This window comes from Cheilinus undulatus, linkage group 5, assembly GCF_018320785.1.
Source record: "Cheilinus undulatus linkage group 5, ASM1832078v1, whole genome shotgun sequence".
NCBI classification, from domain to species: domain Eukaryota; kingdom Metazoa; phylum Chordata; class Actinopteri; order Labriformes; family Labridae; genus Cheilinus; species Cheilinus undulatus.
Genome location: NC_054869.1, coordinates 17,921,124 through 17,940,728, shown reverse-complemented (window position 1 = coordinate 17,940,728; position 19,605 = coordinate 17,921,124). Strand labels below are relative to the sequence as shown.

The window sequence follows — 19,605 nt, the reverse complement described above, 5'->3', positions numbered from 1 at the left end:
GTTATGACATGAACTTAACCATGAAAAAAGGAACTTGTCATGGATTGAAAAGGAAATAAGGGACCAGTAAAAAGAATAAATGAATCAGAACACAATGTACGGATGACTTTTGACCTGTCCACAGAGCTGTCTGTGAGGTTTTCAAGGTTAAAGGAGATATTAAGGAGTAGTGATGGACTTATTTACACTGAGGCTGCAGGAAGACATAGCAATGGCTTAACCAAAGTGTACAGAAAGGGACTAAAAAGATGCGCTTAATCACGACTTGGACCAACTATGCACCAACCATGCACCTTAATAAATCACGATTATTGTGATTAATCTTGACAGCCCTAGATGAGATACAATCAAAGTGAAACATTATGATGCAATTCCCAGACTTACATTAATGACCCACGGACCTCTGGAGTATTGGGAAAACTCAAACACCCCTCCAGGGTCATCATTCTCCATGATGACAACCTCTCGGCTAGTGAAGCCAGCTTTCAGAATCTGATTTTCAACATTACTCCTGGGACACACATGTAAAAACACAGATACAGTGCTGGATTAGATTAAAGTTGAAAAAAGCCACTCCTGAAATTAACCAAAGACATAATCCCTTCCCTCAATTGTGGGAATAACTTCTAAGAATCTAAGGCAGATATATATCTTCTAACCTGTACAAAAGATGACTAAAAGTTTATCTAATTGTGTGTTGTTTAGCTTCTGAAACCCCAAATGATGGCAGATGAGAAAACAGCTCAACTTCAATCCAAACTTTGTAAGGCATTCTTGTATTGTGTGGTGTTAATTCATTAAGGACTCTATATGCTGAGTTCCTGCTGCTTAGGCCACTTTTAATAACAATGTCAGTCAGCCTCATGCCTGCATCTTTATTGCTCCGCAGGGGTGAACGTTGTGTGTGTGTATGCTGAGAAAACTGGAGCCAAGTAAGCATCACACAAAAGGCTAAATTAGAGGCAAAGCCATGACAGAATGGAGCACTCCAAACAAGCAGTCACAGCCAAGCCTACATGCATACAAACATTGACATCTCTAAAAAGAAACACAACTAGGCTTGGTTAAATTAGAGCAAAACACAAAAAGAAGATTCTCTATTTACTACCAACAACCACTCTCCTTTGGGATTTTACCCCTTTCACACCATCACAGAATCCCCCAACCCAACCCCCTTATCCCTGAGTCAACCAAAGACCTGAGAAACCCTGAAGTAGGCCCTTCTCTGAAAAACAAAGTCCTGATTCACACCATACAAAAGGCCCAGGTTCATTCCACTCTCCACTTACCCAAAGTACACTATAAAGCGTGCAGTCTCCACCCTGCAGGGGGTACGAGTGGGAGGGAGAGAGCGGCCATATTCATCAGAACAGAGAGTAACAGATGCACCCACCCCCAAACCACTGCAACACACACTTCCACACATCTTGAGAAAAACAACAGATGCAAAAGTACCTACTCAGCCTGCCTCAATTAAAACCTTAAAAATGGTCTTAGTCTTATATATCTCAATCATCATTAGCAGAATGTGCAATTATTATGTTAGTGAACTAGTCTAGTTTAGTATCCATACCTATCAAGAGTGAGCAGTAAGGTCTCGTTGACTTCTGGGATATCATCAGCCATGATGGTGAAGTTGATAGAAACATCACTCTGCCCGGAGAGGAAAATCACAGAGCCGCTGAGAGGCTCTAGGTCTTTATCAGTTATATCCTCCTGATTGGCTCCAATAGGCCGAAGACTCCAAAATACTTCTGCCTGACCATCCGTCCCATCACGCCGAAGAGGGACGCTGACCTGTGGCAGAAACATCATTACAATGAACCTGTTATTCAAACTGTGAGGACGTTAGAAAAACTCACTCCCTTAACAAATATGAGTAAGCAATGATACACAGCAAAAACTGGAGTGTCAAATTCTCAGTGTTAAACATTTTAGAGTTGATTTTAACTCTCAAAGTGTTGTTTTTTACTCCATTCTCAGTTAAATGGTCCTTAAAGTTAGAGTTATTTGATTGTGTTGTTTCAGCAGTGTTAGTCCAACTCTGTAGAGAGTCAATTACCAAAACTCTGCCCATTGCCATTTCAAATCTAGGAAGCATGTGGGTATGTGTTCAAATGCAGTTAAATGTATTTAGATGTTGACTGGTAAACAGTGATCACTACTGCTGTTTCTTTGCTTATGTTTCTGGTGGATTATTGTTGTTTTTGATATTAGACATTTTTGCACCATGGATGAAGATACCCACTGAGTAAGTGATGTCCAACCTGTTGCTGGAGATGAGCTAAAGATAAGACTGGTATACAGATTTTTAACCAAGGGCATTACTAAGCTTAACATTGCATCAGCTGTGCCAGATGACACCCTAGTTTGCCACATGTTCAACTGAAGGTGGCAATTTTGATTAAACATGAAAAGTACATTATAGCGTGTCAATAAGACAAACTGTAAATCCTCAAAATTAACACAGAAAGTGACAAGGAATTACACAATGCTGTGTTAAAAGTACACTATTATTTGTCAAAATACACCATGAGTGTTAAAAAATTAACACTATAAGAGAGTTAAAAATATAAATTTAACTCTGAATCAGTTAGAATTACAAAGAAAAAGGGCTAGATTCAACACTGAGAAAAACCCACGCTGATGATTTTGGTGTGTAGGAAGAACTTTTAAACTAGTTTATCTATCAACAGCAATCTCGCATTTAAATATGCCAAAGCACATTATCACACAAGTTATAGATTTTGGTTGTATGCTGTCTACGGTATACTGGAGCATCACAAAACTGATCCTAATACTAAAAACAAAGGTCTTACTGTGCTGGTATTGTCGTCTTCAGGTTCATAAACCACCACTGTAATGTTACTTGTAAATCCGATTTCCCCGTTTGCAATGTCAGGGGTGACAGTAAGAGTCAGATTTAGGGGGGCCCCAAACCTTGGGCTGTTTGATGGAATAGGAGGTTTGATGTCAGCCAACTCCAGTGTATTCAACTGAGAAAAATAGAATAACAAGACATGTTTAGAATAATAGCGTTATTGTTTTACAAATAAAGCTTTGAAATGCTAAAAAAGAACATTATTTATTTGATACATCAAAGATTTAACTCTATCATCACCATCCATTCATTTCTTTTGAAGATTTGCTGAAACGACTGTCGTTGCCCCTTTTAATCCTTGAATGAATGTGCATGTATAGTCAAAGGGTCTATCTAAAGATGTGTGGTTTGATTATGCTTATACAGAAAGTAAAAGGCTTTTCTTGCACTTTTCTATCGACTTAAGAGCTGGGTGATGTTGTTAGTTTGAATACTTGGGCAAATCCCATAGATGGATGCCAGACTTGAGAGGTTGTGTCAATCTAGTCACACATGCAAATTAGGCACTTAAACTTTGGATTCCACTGACTTGGCATTACGTGCAAACGCTAATAGAAAGAGCACTTTTTTAGACTCACAAGGATAATTTTGACCCAATTTTGTTTATTTTTTTAGGTTAAGTAAAAAAAGTCTAAATCTGCGTTATTCTCCCAATTGGTTACTTTAGTAGCTACTTAATCTTTTTTACCTGTATCAAGAAATGAGCGCCGTTCTGCAGAAAGGCATCATTCCTGATTGGCAGTACGACGTGTACCGTCTGCTCATGGGAAAACACCACATTGACGGATCTGCTAACATTCAGAACCTGGTCGCGGGCCCGTGTTGGGTCTACTGGGCCTGTCGGAATATAGAGGGCTGTGAAAGTCATGGTCACATCTCCCAGTGTACCACCATCTCGCAGGAAATGTAGTGACAGGAAACGACCCTCTGGTTGGCTCTGGATGCTTTGCTCTCTTTCTGGGTCGAAGCGAAAAAGCCCATAGACATCATCACTGTCCTGAATGTAGAACACCACCTAAAGACAAAGAGGAGAAAGAGGGGAAGATGGGGATGAAAAGAATTCAAAGATTAGCAGAAGAAAAGGGAAGAGGTTTCGTCTACAAACTGAGGAAATTATAAAAGCCATTCTCTTTATATTAAAAGAAACAAAAATTCAACAGAGAAGGGGAGAAAGTACCAGATTAAATTATAACCTTGTTACTTTTATTGCTTCAAAAGATGCCTCACAATCAATATTGCAAGTTTAATTCAAAGGCCTTGTTTTGGAGAATTGTGTTGTGATTCCTGTTTTTGTGTTACAAAGACTGCATTTTGGGTGAAGATAATAAGAAAGGAGAGGTGAGGAACAGAGGAAGGGAGGAGAACAAGTGAGGCTGAAAGTAGTAAAAGAGAGCCTTGAGCTAACTTTAGAGAGTCATCCTCTTTAATTAACTGTGCTAAATCTGTTAGAGTAGTTTTCACAAGCCACATTTATTTCCTCTAAACTTACACTTGTCAGACACATCATGTGGCATGTTCATAATCACTGATTTGCAGCTCAGTGATATGTCTAATTTATCATTTGCAACATTAATGACTATTAACACTGATAAACCTCCCCTTCTGTTAAAGTCATTAAGTAATTCTTCAAGGAATTTTGGTCGAGCCAACTCTGCCTGCACAGATGGCAAACACACCCTGAAACTTCACAAGCTGAGGTGGCTTTCTGGAGTGCATGTGTGTTTGTATGTGACCAAAGCAGAGTTTGCATGTGTCTCTTCTTATGCCTTCAACATAAACAAGCCCTTAGATCTGCCCACTTCTTTCACACATGGCCAAGAGAGGTTTGGACAAAGATTGAAGCTATAAAAAACTGTCACCACTTCATCCAGGCTTTCTAAAAAAAACACACAACAGACACGCCACACGCAGAGTGGGCCTGCTGTTTCCGCTTTGTTTTGATTCCGGCACATTAAGGGAACACCCACAGAGCAAAGTGACACGCTGAGGGGTCGACATTTGTAGATTGTGCCAAGTTTGCCACTGTACCTTACAGTAGGTCAAACAAAAACACTTACACATGCATAACACATGCATAACATCTGGAGTAAATGTTCCCTAACAAGGGCAGCTCTGTTTTTTCTCACTGACAAGTTTCCCCAACATGGAAAGGATAAATATAAGATTACTGTTTTCAGAGAATTTCTCAATACTGACCTCCATTGGCTCATCCACCTCTGCATTTCCAGTCACAGTATCTGGTAGCAGCTTGAGAGTGAAAGCCTCTGCTTCTTCAGGTAGATCATCTGCCACTATGTTTATTGGAATCACAGCTGTCACCTGACCGGCAGCAAATCTCACTGATCCCTCAGCAGGATTCAAATCATCTGACACTGGGGAGAGGTCAGTGGAGTTTCTACTGATGGACCAGTTGGCAGACACAGAACCATAGCTGCCCCCATTTCTTACAATAATGATGCCTTCAAATCTAGGGGTAAGAGCAGAGGAGAGCAGCTGGTGGTTTACAAGACAATAAGATACATATTAAACTCAGCAGAAAAAGTAATTAAATTCGTGTTGGGTAGATTATTTCTTTGTTGTAACAATGATTCTTGGCAGCAAATCTTATACCACTGGAAAGCCTGTTTATTTCCATTTTAAATGGTGCCACATTTGTAAGGAACATGCAATTGTGGGATGAGCAGCAGAGCTGAGTATGTGGGTTGCGCCCATAAAGAATTTCCCAAATCCTCTCCGCCAATGTCAGCTTATTTTGCTGTTGCTGACCTCAAACCTATTGAATACTTGTGGGATCAGCTTGGGCGTGCTGTTCGTGCCAGGGTGACCAACCCAACCACATAGGTTGACTTGCAACAAATGCTGGTTGAAGAATGGGATGCCATCCCACACTACAGCAGTGTGTGACCAGGCTAGTGACCAGCATGAGGGGGTGCCAGGCTGTTTGGTGGTGTACTGTTCTTCCCCACGCTACTGAGGCTCCTGTTTGTTAAATGAATAAATTGGTAAATTGCCAATTTGTCTTGTTTCTTCAGACTTTCAGACATTCAATCCACCTTACAAATGTGGCACCATATAAAATGGAAATAAACAGGCTTTCCGAGGGTATAAGATTTATTGCGAAGAAGCATTGTTAAAACAAAGAAATAATCTACCAAACAAAAATTTCCTTTCTTTTTGTGCTAAGTTTTACCTATAAAGTGACTGTAAATATAGCAAACATGACAGCTTAAAAGAGAAAAAAAGTCAGGAGAGTTTTACATTTTTAAGTTATCTACCTCTGTGTTAGGTCTTCATTGATGGTGATTGGCTGTATGACAGCACTGCTGCTGATGGACAGGACACCATGAGGCTTGTCATTGGGTTCGATGGTTACTAGCACAGCACTGGGTGAAACTAGCACAGCATCTCCCTTTATGGTCTCCTCTAGGAAGACCACGTGGAAGGATTCTGCAATTTCAGGCACGTCATCATCTCTGATGTTGAACAGCAAGCTGGTCTTATAGACGAACGGAGGGAATGTCACTGTTCTGACTGGTTGCAGGTCGAGGAAATCCACAGCTGGTGTGGCACTGCCCAGTCCGTCACTGCTTACCACTATGTAATCCACAGAGACCTGAACAGAGTAAAGTTCAATATAAAAAACATCAAAAAGGATTTACAGTATGTTTTATTCTTTAATACTCACAAATTTAAAAACAACAAAATTGTTAAAGTAACCTCAGTATTGACAGAGCCAACGAGTGGCCCGTCCTCAGTCAGTCGACCACGGGTCACATTAAGGGCAATGACTCCAGCTGACTCTTGCACTGCCAGAATGGAGTGGGAGAACCGCAGCGGGCTGTCATTTCGCCGGATTCTCAGCTGGACACTGCTAGCATTGGGCTTGAGGAGAGCTCCCCCTGCTACACCCGTTAGTCTTACTGTAAACACCTCATCATCCTCTGGGACCTGATTAACAAAGAAACATATTTACATACAGTTGTGCATTTATGCACTCAAAAATAAAATCCAGATTGTTCCTTTCAGACTTTATAGTTGATTTTCTTTTTCAACTTTTCAGAGTCAAAATTTCAAAACATCATGGACTGATGAAGGGACAACAGAAGCTAACCAATAAATGTGATGACAAGTGGCTAAGCTTAAAATGAGGAAACTGTTTGGTACCTGGTCATCCTGTATGAGGATAATAAACTGGGCCACAGACTGTCCAACAGGTATGGTGATGTTTCCTCTGTCTGGGCTGAGGTCTTCAAAGGCAGGGTTCGGTCCACCTGAAATCTGAACAAGTGGAGTGACATAGAGGAGTTCAGACAGTGCCTAAGCAGGGATTTATATCTGCTTTGGGTGTTCTGATATCAAGCGGTAATCCTTAATGCTTCGTTTGGGTGTTCGTCATTGTGTACTGAAAATGGTTTGATATAAGCGAGTTCAGGCTGCATACATAGATGGTCTAGAATGCCTCAATGTAGTTGGTCAATTAAAGATCATACCATCAACTGACATGATCTACTGTATTCCAATAGTAAACAAAATGCATAGCTTTGTATATGTATGTCCAGCCTCGCTTGGAGTGATCCTTTTTCTCAGCTCAGGAATGAAGAGCCAGTCTTTGGTTTCCAAACAGCACTTCATTTGGCATCATTTAGCATTTTTATAGCTTTAAAGGAACAACAAAATGGAAAAAAGGAAACCACCTCTGAAACACCATAATAGCCAGCTCTCGAACCATCTTGTTTGCAAACAACACATCATAACTCCTTTGTAACTGTTGTCTTGAGCTGAGCTGTCATCTCAATCTAATGAGTACCCCACAAGATTATTTGCTGAATAATACATCACTGTGTCCTTCAGTAGCACTTTTTATTGGAGTCCCTTTTAATTGTTTAAGCTTGGGTTAAAAGACACACTAGACGGCTGGAAATGCAAATCTGAGGAAGGCCACTTGTTGCATGTTTTATGGTCCCGTGACAAAGTTTTGGGACAGATTACATAATCATATTAGTAAGATTACAAGGATTCAAATCCCTTTAAGTCCCTGTATTTGTATTAGGTGATGACCTCATTTTAAATGGATGTGACAAACTTGACAAAAGTTAGAGTGGCAGCATTTGGATGTCCTATAGGCAGTTTGAAAGGTTAGAAGTGTACCGTAGAAAATGGGGCAACTATTTAACATTTGTGGAGACTCATCATGCTGGCCATATCCTGAAATGAGGTGCCTTTTATGTTTGTTTTTTTGTTCTGACAAAGAAAAATGTTTTATGCTATCATGTTATTTTTATCGATTTTTTATCATTATGATTACAGTCATTTCTATTATAATTTTCCAAATCATTATTATTTTAATTTCATTGGACTATGGTTGGATTCTTCCTTTTTAAAATTCTAATTTAGCATTTCCATGGTTTATGTTTATGTGGTGACAAACAGGGATGGGTACTTGGGGAGGTTTCTGTATGTATGCATTTCGGCCAATAATCTCACGTTGTAGTTGTTTAAGAATTAATTATGGCAACACAACATGTTTGCCGTCAGGCTCTGACTTAATCACTACTCGCACATTTTTTCATACAGAATTCGAGGAGTGATAAGATAACTGCTTAACACCCCAGTCAGGGCCAACAGATGGATGCTGGGGTGGAGGTGGGTTTAAATGAGAGCACAGTGCTTATCCAGGACAGCAGACAATTGCAGAGCAGAGGAAGAGTCCGGAAATCTTGCAACTTAAATAGACCACTAATTTAGGAGGATGTGAGTCATGTGATTGATTAAGATGCATGTCAGGTATGAATCGTTGGGCTCGAGATTATTGACAGAAATAACTCTCCAGCTTCGTTTCATTTTATATCAATTGAAAACCAATACAAATGTTAATTTGAAAAACTCTTTCATGCCCAAATTAGAGAGTATTAATGCAAAATGTAAACAAGGCCTCAGTTATGTTTTTGCTTCTGCATGCCCACTTAATCCAGGTCTTTCTTTCTAAGTCAATGTCAGTCTATGTCAAAATCCACAAATTCATTAAGCAGAGTGAGTGGAGTTTGAATATTCTACTTACAACAGTGTTTATTTTCTCAACTAAAACTACCACCAGAAATATTAGTTGACAACCTTTTTTCCATGAGGCAGACAAGACTAAGACAAGCTAAAATAGATCTTTAATAACAAAAACTCTGACAAAGACTAAGTTAAGTTTTCATCATAGAGACTAAAATAAGACTAGAATGTAATTTAGTTTTTGTTGGACATTCAAATTCCATGACATTCCTTCGCTGTGGGTAAATCCATCAAAACACCACATATTTTTGGAACTTCTGCCTGGTGCATAGAACACACAAGTATGATTTTGTGCCAGATTTAGACAGAGAGTAATTGTTTTGTTGTTCAGAACCTTTTATGAAATAAAAATGGACTAAAAAGTGTTTTAGTCCTAACTAAAACTGGACTAAAACTGTAAAGGGAAGAAATGACTATGATGTGAAAAAAAACTAATCAACATTTTAATCTTCAGACTGAAACTAGGACTAAAATAAAAAATAGCTGTCAAAAATAACACTGATGTACAGAGAAATGCCCTCTCACCTCATAGTTCACAGTCACAGTCCCGTATGTTCCCTTTTCTCTAATCAAGGTGAAAGGCACATAATGGTTCCTTCCTCTTGGCTCGTCGACCACAATCTCTTCAGTCTGAGATACAAAAGGGGGAGATAGAAAAAAAAATAAACACAAACAGAGCATGATAAGCATTTAATCAGTGCAGTACAGTATCTTGTTTTCAATCGTAATTAATTAAATTCTAGCAATTAAACAGAATCAAATGGTGACTGTTCGAGATATAATCTATCCAAAACAGGGACTGATCTGAATATCTTTAATCCCTTAATATCAAGTGAAAATCCCAGTTTTTATATTTCCAATCAGTGACTGTATTTCCTTAACAGCCACACACTGCTTTATTTCACTGCTAGCTACTGACTGAAGTGCGCATGTTTTGGCAAAAGTGTAGGAACATGATTAGCTTAAAAGTTGAGCAAAGCATTAACTTGAAAAATGTTGTAAAATTGAACAAAACAGCAGCTGAATCTTTTGGTACATTAAATGAGGTGTATGGGGAACACTGCATGTCAAGTGAACGTGTGTTTGAATGGCACAAAAGATTTTGTGAGGCAGAGATGATGTCTAAGACGATGAACCCTCTAGCGCCCATTCATATCAAAAACTTCTGAAGACATTCAACAAATTGAAAAAAATGTTTGAAATTATCGATGACACAATAAAAGAATGATAACTGAAATGGTTTCCATTGATAAAGAGATGGTTCAGCAATTTTTGCATGAAAATTAGAACATGACAAAAGTGTGTGCCAAAGTTGCCCCAAAACTTCTGACTCCTGATCAAAGTTGGAAAATATTGAAGGAGTCCCAAATATTTCAGAAGAAGTGATTACATGTGTTGAAACTTGGATCTTCCAATAAAATCCTGAGATAAAACAGCAGTCAGTGCATTGGAAAACAACATCGTCACCGAGGATGAAGAAATCATGACAAAGCAAGTCCAAATTCAAGGCCATGTTGATTGTTTTTTCAACATTAAGGGTATAATTTTGGAGGAGTGGGTTCCAGAAGGGTCAGTGGTGAATCAACACTATTAAATACAGGTTGTAGAAAAACTGAGAGAAAAACTCTGAAGAAACAGAAAATTGTGGAAAAACTAAAAATCAACATCTACTGTTACCTATTTTTCACTCTTTCATTTATTTTTTCATTAACTCATATGACTCTCAGTTCAACTACGTGATCAGGTCCTAACTGTGGCATTGAGATTTGGAAACTGTTTTCCCTTAGGTTAATTCATTCAACAATTGAGTTTCATTGCAAACCAAAGTACAATACACAGAAAATAATTCAAGTCTGTAACTTCAAACACATTTCCTAGGGCCAGGAGGCATTTATTGATTCTTTGCAAGTCAAATCATTATCCAGCATAAGAAACTGTCTGGGCCTGCTAGAGCAAACAGTTCCTGATATTCCACAGAGCTACCATGGAAATGCTATACATTCCTGCTGATAAGTGTTGTGGTTTAAAATGCCCCTGGAAACCCACAACCCCTAGGAGGTCACTCCTCCCACAGCTGAACTGAACAGCTTTCAGCAGCATCAGGATCAAATAACACAATCACCATTACTTTCTCAAACTTATTAACATTAGAGGATTATCACGGGCATGATTATGGTGCAAGACAAGTTTTATGCGGATGACAGAGGTATCTTACAGAGTTAAAGGCAATAATTCCAAAGGCATTGTCATTGGACAGGATGGTGATTGTGGCCTTGTTTGGTGTTCCCAGCGTCACGCCATTAGAGGAGCTCTGAAAGCAGAAACAATGGAATTAAATATAACTAGGTTAATTATATACATCATGTAGTACATGGAAACATTTTCTGTAGTGCTGTAGAGAAAAACCAGAACATCAGCCTTATCCACTGTTTTCACTTCATGTCTTTGCTCCCACTGAGAGGCCCTGATGAGAAGGCACAAAGACAGGAAGTTCTGGTCTCAGCCTGGTTGATTTGTCAGGTTAGCGCACAGTGTGATACCTCTTCAGGACTTGTGCTGTGCTCTGTGATTCGGCACTAAGACCAAAGACAAACCTTTAAATCTCAGCTTGCTTAACATAGCACAGTGACTTTACAAGGCTTACACTGTGAGTTTTCTAACCTTACAAAAGAACCATGGCCGGTGATGAGCTGCGAGGAGGGTTTCCCTTTTTCTGAACCCTATTAAAGAGAGAGACCACAGCCTTGTTATTTGGGTAAACTCTCCAAGGTTTCCATTAGTGAGCTTACCAATGTTTTCGCAAGCATCTCATGGAACAACTGTGCTGAGAACCACCAGGTCTTTACTCATGTGCACAAGCTTCCTCCAAAACATCCAAAAACAAGGGATCAACTTCTACAGTCTTGACATCGATAATAAACAGAAACACAAGATTCTCCCTGAAAACAGTTTTGTAATGTTTTCCATTTTGCACAGTCCAATTGAAAGCCCCACACTAAACACTGAATGAATGTATGTGCATATTAAGGTGAGCACAAGCAAAGAAGACATAAAAAGCAAAAAGCCTTGTTGTATTTATCCCTCTATTCAAACAGGGCTTTTCCCAGCGGTAACAGAGCTTTTTTTTTCCATTGCTGAGCTCTTGTAGCGGTCATTTCACAGACACAGAATCCACACGAATTCGCAAAGCCAAGCCACTGGTCGAGTCAGGAAGCTGCCCAGACACATACTCACACAATCATGGGCCCTACTACAAAAGTATGAAGGGATTCATGCACACAGAAAGAAAACATCAATATATGACTTAGAATAACTAGAAATTTTAAAGTTCTCAAGCAGGAACAGCATGTTTATAACTTTTAAGTAGCTGCAAACACCAGCCTTTGCAGCACTACTTAAAGCCTAATTCCTTTAATTTATGCTAAAACCTATTTTTCCCACCCTCTGTTGACATCTAGGTCTGATGGGCTGCACCAGCTCTTGTCAACATTTAATATTTCTTATTAACAAGTCCCACCCTGTCTAACTCATTTCCAATACAGTAACCACACGTTTTTCAAATGATTTAAGAAATAAAACTGTGTTGTAATAAATGCTCCTTAATCAACCTTTATATCATACATATTAGGGGTTAACCAATACTTGGTCTGGCCCATTATCAGCGCAGATATTTGGCATATTTAAGAGTGTAAAATACTGCTTTATACAAAAATAGTGATTTAGATGACTTAGTTGGCTTAGTTTACAGTTACCTGGCTGATTCAGATTATCAAAATGAAAGTCTACTAATACATTCATGTTCGATTATAATTAAGATTATACTCCTCTTAAAAAGCTCCTTCTTATCACATTCAGTATATTTTGTTTGACACAATTTCACTTATTTATTAAAGATTTTGACTTAAACTTGCATTTGAACATTTTTACACTGTGGTTTTGCTGCTTTTACCAGAGTTGGGGGCACTAACATTATTGGTTTAGACATACATGAACTGTAAAAAGTGCAAAGTCCTCAGAATTAAAAACTTACCTTTATTACTGTTGTACTTATTTATCATTAGCAATTCAATTTCAGAACTTTCACTGAAAGATTTTTTTGCCATAAAGGCATGTTGGTATAAAATATTGGTTATCCCTTTCATGACCAACTAATAATCTGTATCAGTCCCAAAAAAACAATATTGGCCAACCCCTTGTATATGTGATTGATCTGTGACACCTATTCTAGTGCAGACTGATCCTCCAGACAGTCCATCAGTAAGCTGATAGGGAAGCATTTGGCCGAAGCTTTGTCTCCACTGTAGTGTAAACAGAAGGGATAAGTGGGCCTCACCTGGTCTTTCACTTTAGTGGCAGGCTAAATACAGGGTTTTGCTTCTGGATTTCACCAGGTGTCACAAAATCGCAGCAGTAAATTGAAAAAAAAGTGGGAAAAAGTCCCTCTTGTTGCAGCTGGACATAGTTGTTGCTGTTTTGTAAATGTACACAGTGGATGATCACAATGACCCTTTTTCTTAGGTCTTTAAGTGAGGGTTAAGACAGAATACCGGATAGAAAAGACCCCCAAACTCATCAATCAAACTTGACAGCTAAAGGCGACATGAAACCATGGAGATGGTCACTGGGTGGGAGGCATTTAAGGCTGTGATGTCAATCCTTTGACAACGTTTGGCAATTAATTTCCATAAAAAATCATTGAAGTTTTAAACTCTATATGTGTCTCAGTAAAAAAAAGTTTAAAGTTTTTGGTCTCCCTTATTCTTTATGTATCCGGACAAGAATAGAGTTATAGTAAGTTCGACATTTTGTAAAGAGGTTTCATAATGCATGACAAGCTTTTAATGCACTTGGTTGTGAATCAATTTATCCATTGTAATATACTGCTTTGATCTAGAACTGTGCATCAGGGGCAATAGCAAGCACTCATCATATACAGGGGTGAACTCCACAGAACCGACATGCCCATCAAAGTCAATGGGGATGGTGAATGAGAGATTCACTTTAATCTACTGTGTGGTGACGCTTTGGCTGTCAAAGTTATTTTCTTTTCACAAAGGTGTCTTTTAGCGGGGAACCTCACAGACGCACACAACATTTGGCCTCACCCAGGCCAGTCCTGGAAAAGTCCTAAAGAGCAGACACATCAAAGACCCTGCAGTCTAGAGCCACACAGGCTTACTGCTGCCGCCGCCCCCACTCTCTATTGCCTAGATTGTGTGGGTTACGACAGTCAGAGGCAGATTTTGAACACTGGGACTCTGTGTAGAAGACGCTTGGAGCTCAGAAAAGGGAGGCTAAATAGAAAGGGGGAGGAAAAGTCCTCATCAAACCTGAAAATTTCACACGTCACTTAAAACACAGACATCTATAACTAGGCATACAATTAAAGACAAAAACAGACATTTACCTGCAGTGTAAGGTTAAAGGTAAATGTCTCATCAGCCTCTGGCAAGTCATCATCTTTCACAGCTATGAAGATGGTCTTACTGGATTCAGTGGACAGCAGGAAAGCTGCAGCATTAACGGCTTCGAAGTCCCCGGTATCAACTCCTTCTAGCTGATTGAAACAAGCAAACAGCATTAAATCACAAACATTTGCATGCTTCTTGTCTGTTTGAGACTTGTGTATTTAAGTGTAAAACAGAGATAAAAAAAAGGAAAAGGTGCAAAGAAGAAGGAAGCAGTGTGATAACACAGATCAAAGATGAAATGATGCAGGGACATGATAAGACAACTGAGCCTATGGCAAGCCCCAGGGCCTGATGTTTTTATCTTTTTTTAGCTCTTTTCACTGACAGAGAGCAGAAACTGTCTCTCTCTTCCCTTAATACTTGTGTCTTTATCTGCTCTGGCTTGATTTTCAATGATCTTCTGTCTATGCTCATAATTTCCCAGCCTGCTATGATACAGCATTTGCCTCGTTTTTATAGTTAGTGTGACAAGAAATATGGTAAAGATATCAAGAAGCTAAGAAAAAAAAACCCAGTCATACTCCACTGTTTGGCCAGCTCGTCTTACCAAACACCCACTGTGAGCAGCTGACACCAGCCCCCATGTGGAGGAAATAAAGCCAGTCAGTTACAAAGCCTGTTTCTGTAGACACACTGGCTTCTACAAATAAGAAAACTCCTCTACTCTCAGTCCTTCACAGTTCAGAAGGAAGTTAAGTGACTGGACACAGACAGGATAGCATGACAGGCTTATGGTAATGGATACACAATGAGTCATTAATGATGAAGTTGTCCCATGTCCTACCAGAACCAAAGCCGTCACATTGACCGGGTCTCCCACTCTCTCCACAACCAGACGGACTACAGCTGTGCTGCTCTCGTTGACAACAAAGTCCGTCTGCCCCAGGAACCGCAGCGTGGCTGACTCAGACGTAGTGCCAGGGATTGACAGAGCCAGAATCAACCCAGCCAGCAGGAGGACAGGGAGCATTCCTACAAAAAGGGAGGCATAGACACAAAACATTAAAAGAGGTGCAGGAGACAAAAACATGCATTAATGTAAATAAAGCAGAGGCAAGTGGATTCTTTTTATGAGAAGGATTTTTAAAAACTACTTATATTACAAGCCAAAAATGAATATAGGGTGTCTGACCCTAATCCTTGTTGGGTTTTCCTTAGTTTGTGGTGTGTTATTCTCAACTTCACCCCCCTCCTCCTTACCCTAACCTTAACCTCTAGGCTCTTGTGCCTCACCCTAACCCTCGTTGGGTTTTCCTATGTTTGTGCTCTGTTATTGTTTTTAGTACCATCCCCCTCCCCCTTACCCTAACCCTCACCTTTAGGATTTAGGTGCTTAAAGCTCGAGTATGTAACATTTGATGAGAGCTGTGTAGAATCAACTCTACTTCCCCTCCCTTCCTGTTCTGCTCCATGTTTGAACTCCGTAGCTCTGCCCCTCTTCTCGCATACCTCCTCGCAGAAGTGCATGTCCGCTGAATCAAATACTGATGGTGGCAAAGCTCTCATGGAGTGATTTTGCTCCACTTTTCCACTGAAATCAATGGCCGGATTACAGGCAAGAAAACACTTCATCTCAGCATGAACAAATTTTACATAGGACCGAACACAGCTGGTAACTCCGCCATTGCATCAACTTCTCACTGAGCTGAGAGACAGAAGCGTACCTACTACAGCGGCCAATAGGAACGCTCCCTCTGACCTGAGCCGTGATTGGGCTGTGAGTGCTAGCCTCCTCATTGGCTGGAGCATCGTCCCTTGCTGGTTTTCCTCAAGTAAGTGTGCAGCACGAGGAGGCGTTGCAGAAGTGTGTTATTCTGTTAGATGGCTTTCATAACAAGACCCTGACGGGTTGTGTTATTTTTGTGGGCATAAGATACTAAAAATAAAATGCTTACTACAGCTTTAACCCTAACCCCCTTTGGTTTTTCCTTTATTTGTGGTGTGTTAAATTTGAAAATATCCCCCTCAGTAAATGTTCAATTCTATCCATAAAATTCAGTTTTCATGTAAAATAGCCCCTTACCATAACCTCTCATAGTGAGTGGAAAATATACGTCATTCAGTATGACACTCTGGTTCCAGGTTGGGTAAAGCACGTCAGTTACAGTCCCCCCAGTCAAGGTTGCCCTATTGTAGAGGTCTGCAGCCAAATTCCCCACTACAGAGGTCTTTAGCCAGATCCTCTTGAAATATTTCTCATTCATCAGGCCAACAGATTATGCACGGTGTTTGAGAAAAGCAGAACCTTCAAAAAATTGTGTGGACAAACGTTCTGTCAAATTCATCATGGGTCAAACAGAGCAACGAGATATATGATGTAGTGGGTGTGAACAGTTCCAGTGACTAAACTACATAAGATGAGCTTGACAGGCAGCTAATATCGGTGTTCACAATCAGTGAAGCCAGTTGGTCAATCAAACTCATGCCAAAGCCTGTCAGGAGCAAGAGTTAAAAACATCTTTTCTGCCGAGAAAAGCTCTCAGTGCTGTTCTCTGCACTTCTTTTAATAAACAAATGTTGTCCAGTTCTGATAAAACTGATGCTAAATCTACATCTAAGCTAATCTGTTCACCGGCAGAAGTCATTGTTTACCGGCTAGCTGTTCAACTAAACCCTGCCTCTACCAACCACCTCATTCTCCTCAAACGATGCTGATTTGTCCATCCATACTTAGACCGGGAACTCATTCCAGAATGAGCAAGATGAATCTGCCTGGTGACAGACTTTGAATTTGGTCCAGTCTTTCTGCTTTGCAAGGTTCATTCGTTAAGATTGAAATCTTAAATTATTAACCTTTGTTTATCCATAAGAGCAACAAGGAAGCACCCAAGGGGACATATTTACAAAGATTAACAACCAATACTGCCCACAAACAGTGTCATTGGTAAGGAAAAAATATCCTTTTGTATGTTTGATGTGCCTGCTTTTATCGTTAAAGACATCCTTAATTTATGCCAGTGCGAATAATGCTGATATCAAAATAAATCAATGAGCAGTTAGGGTAAATAGATGGGGTCCATGGGCAGTATTGAGTGTCCAGATGTTGAAAAGGCTAGCTTTTGAATATGTGCAGCCAGGCAGGCTGGCAGATTTGTTGCTGGTCATTGTGGTCGAAATGATTCATAACATGACTCCATAATTCAAACAGCTGTTGTCCTCATGTTGTCATAACTGTTAAAGCAGTTGTTGTTGGATTTACTCCTCTTGACCACACACATATTATACCATGCAGAGTAAATGTGATCACTCAAAGAGGTTTTAGTAATCCAGTATGAAGCTCCAGACAGAGTCCCATATGATCTTGCTCTCTAATTATCTTTTCTGCTCTCCTGCTTCCTCCAATCAACATCACTTCTCAGTCTGTCTCTCATACACCCTCTGCTGTCCACTCCTCCTCTCCTCATCTGTCCTCCGCTCCGCTCTCTCACCCAGAATAATCCTAAAGCTGGATGGAGCCACTCAGACAGTTGTCATGGTTAACACAACAAAACAACACAGCATGACGAGCAGGGTGGTGCCAGCCCAAAGCTAAATTGCCTGCCTTTCCCCTCCCTGCTGTGTTTTACCCATCCCATTCATAATCTGCACCACAGAGCCTTGCATGCCAACAGCATGAACACGTAAGGTCTTTAAAAAAATATTTGTTCTTAATTACAAGGTTGGAAAAGGACACGATCAGCAGCTATAGTGGGTGAAGTCATGCTGTTTAGTCCTTTTTTAATAAGCGGAAATTGTTTCGGAAAGTTGGACATTAAAAATATCCCATTTTTCATATGTTCCATTACTGTTATATCAATTTTAGTTATTCTGAGCATTGGTGGATGCTTAAATAGCGACCATCCATCAATCTGCATTTCAGCTCATGGATGAGAACAAGACACTGAAGGCTTGAAAATGTTCTGGTTTTTTTTTTTTTTTACTGCAAAGATGTTGTATTTGTGTGTGACAGAGAGAGAGTAAATTCACCTGTGAGCTTTTGCAGATGTCAGCAGTGTGTGTTTATGTGTCTCACACACACAGGCCAACAGTTGAGAGATTGCTGGGAAATCCATCAAAAAAGGATTTAGAGCTGGTAGGTGGGTGGTTGGTGGGTGGTGGGGCTGGACAGTGGGGGACAGAGGGTAAGGTTTAAAGGAAAGAGAGGTGAGCTTGTTGCTGAACAAAGAGAGGCGGGGGTTCCATAAATCCTGTTACTTGCCCTGCTCTCTGTCCTGAGGTTGGAAATTTCCTGCACAGCTGACTAAGAGCCTGAATGAAAAGTTAAAACCATCCCTTGGATCTGCTTTACAGAGATTTAGTCTTGAATACTCTATCAAGGGTAATAGTGCACCTGAGGTTGAGCAACTGTGTGATCACCACAGAGTTATAAAGCGCAATTCAGGCATTTGAGTCATCACAGTTTAATCATATAGAATAAGAAAAAAAGTCTGACTTTAAAACTCTACAATGGTACGTTTTGGAAAAAAACGCACTACCACTGCTGCCATGAAAGTTTTGAATGATGGTCTGGGGTCAACAAACAATGTCGTCCGTCTCTTTTTTATAGACTTCTTCAAAGCTTTTGACACCATGTTTCAAAGAATTGTATGGACTGTCTCTGAGCAACTGGGCCTTCTGGGTCTTGCCAACAATCTTACTGATAGAACCCAGGCTGTTCAGTTAGAGGGTGCTGCATCAGGGTGCTACAAATTCACGAGGAAGTACTTCAGGGTTTCGTTTTAGGACCACTCTTATTTTCACTCTTATCTATTTATAGCAATTGCCTTAGACAGAATGTACCAAATCCTTCTTTTCATTTCTAAGCTGATGATACGCTCATCTATTGCCGTGCACCTACACGAGCTCCTGCAATCTTCAGCATGCTTTTGGTTTAGTCCATGATCAGCTTTGTCACCTGCAACTTATTCTAAATGCAGATAAAACTAAAACTCAAGTTCTTTACATCCTCAAGATGTCGGAGAAAAAAAGATGTCATGAAACTGAGTTGGTATCTTCTTTAAAATATTTAGTATTTTTACTTGAAGAAAAATTGTCTTTCAAGGAGCAAATTCGGTATATTCTTAAAAATCGAAAGAATTTTCTTGGTTTTCACTACAGAAAGAAGTCCTGGTTCTCTTTTATGTCAAAAAGAAATGGTCAAGGCAACTTTTTTACCAGTCCTCAACTAAGGAGATATATTGTACATGAATTTGTGTA

At 39.9% G+C, this 19,605-nt stretch overlaps 1 protein-coding gene across 1 annotated transcript in view; it reads right to left on the bottom strand.

Moving 5' to 3' along the window:
• Nucleotides 1-15,379, bottom strand: part of adgrv1 (adhesion G protein-coupled receptor V1) — a 141,870-nt gene extending 126,491 nt beyond the window's left edge. Inside the window, exons 1-12 of the mRNA XM_041787698.1 lie at nt 15,194-15,379; nt 14,346-14,495; nt 11,154-11,249; nt 9,464-9,568; nt 7,046-7,159; nt 6,599-6,829; nt 6,157-6,494; nt 5,078-5,348; nt 3,570-3,896; nt 2,820-2,996; nt 1,574-1,797; nt 385-511 (exon numbers count right to left, since the gene is read on the bottom strand). Of these exons, the coding sequence (XP_041643632.1) occupies nt 385-511; nt 1,574-1,797; nt 2,820-2,996; nt 3,570-3,896; nt 5,078-5,348; nt 6,157-6,494; nt 6,599-6,829; nt 7,046-7,159; nt 9,464-9,568; nt 11,154-11,249; nt 14,346-14,495; nt 15,194-15,379 (2,346 nt within the window). The remainder of the gene's footprint in view (nt 1-384; nt 512-1,573; nt 1,798-2,819; nt 2,997-3,569; nt 3,897-5,077; nt 5,349-6,156; nt 6,495-6,598; nt 6,830-7,045; nt 7,160-9,463; nt 9,569-11,153; nt 11,250-14,345; nt 14,496-15,193) is intronic.
• Nucleotides 15,380-19,605: the final 4,226 nt, after the last annotated feature.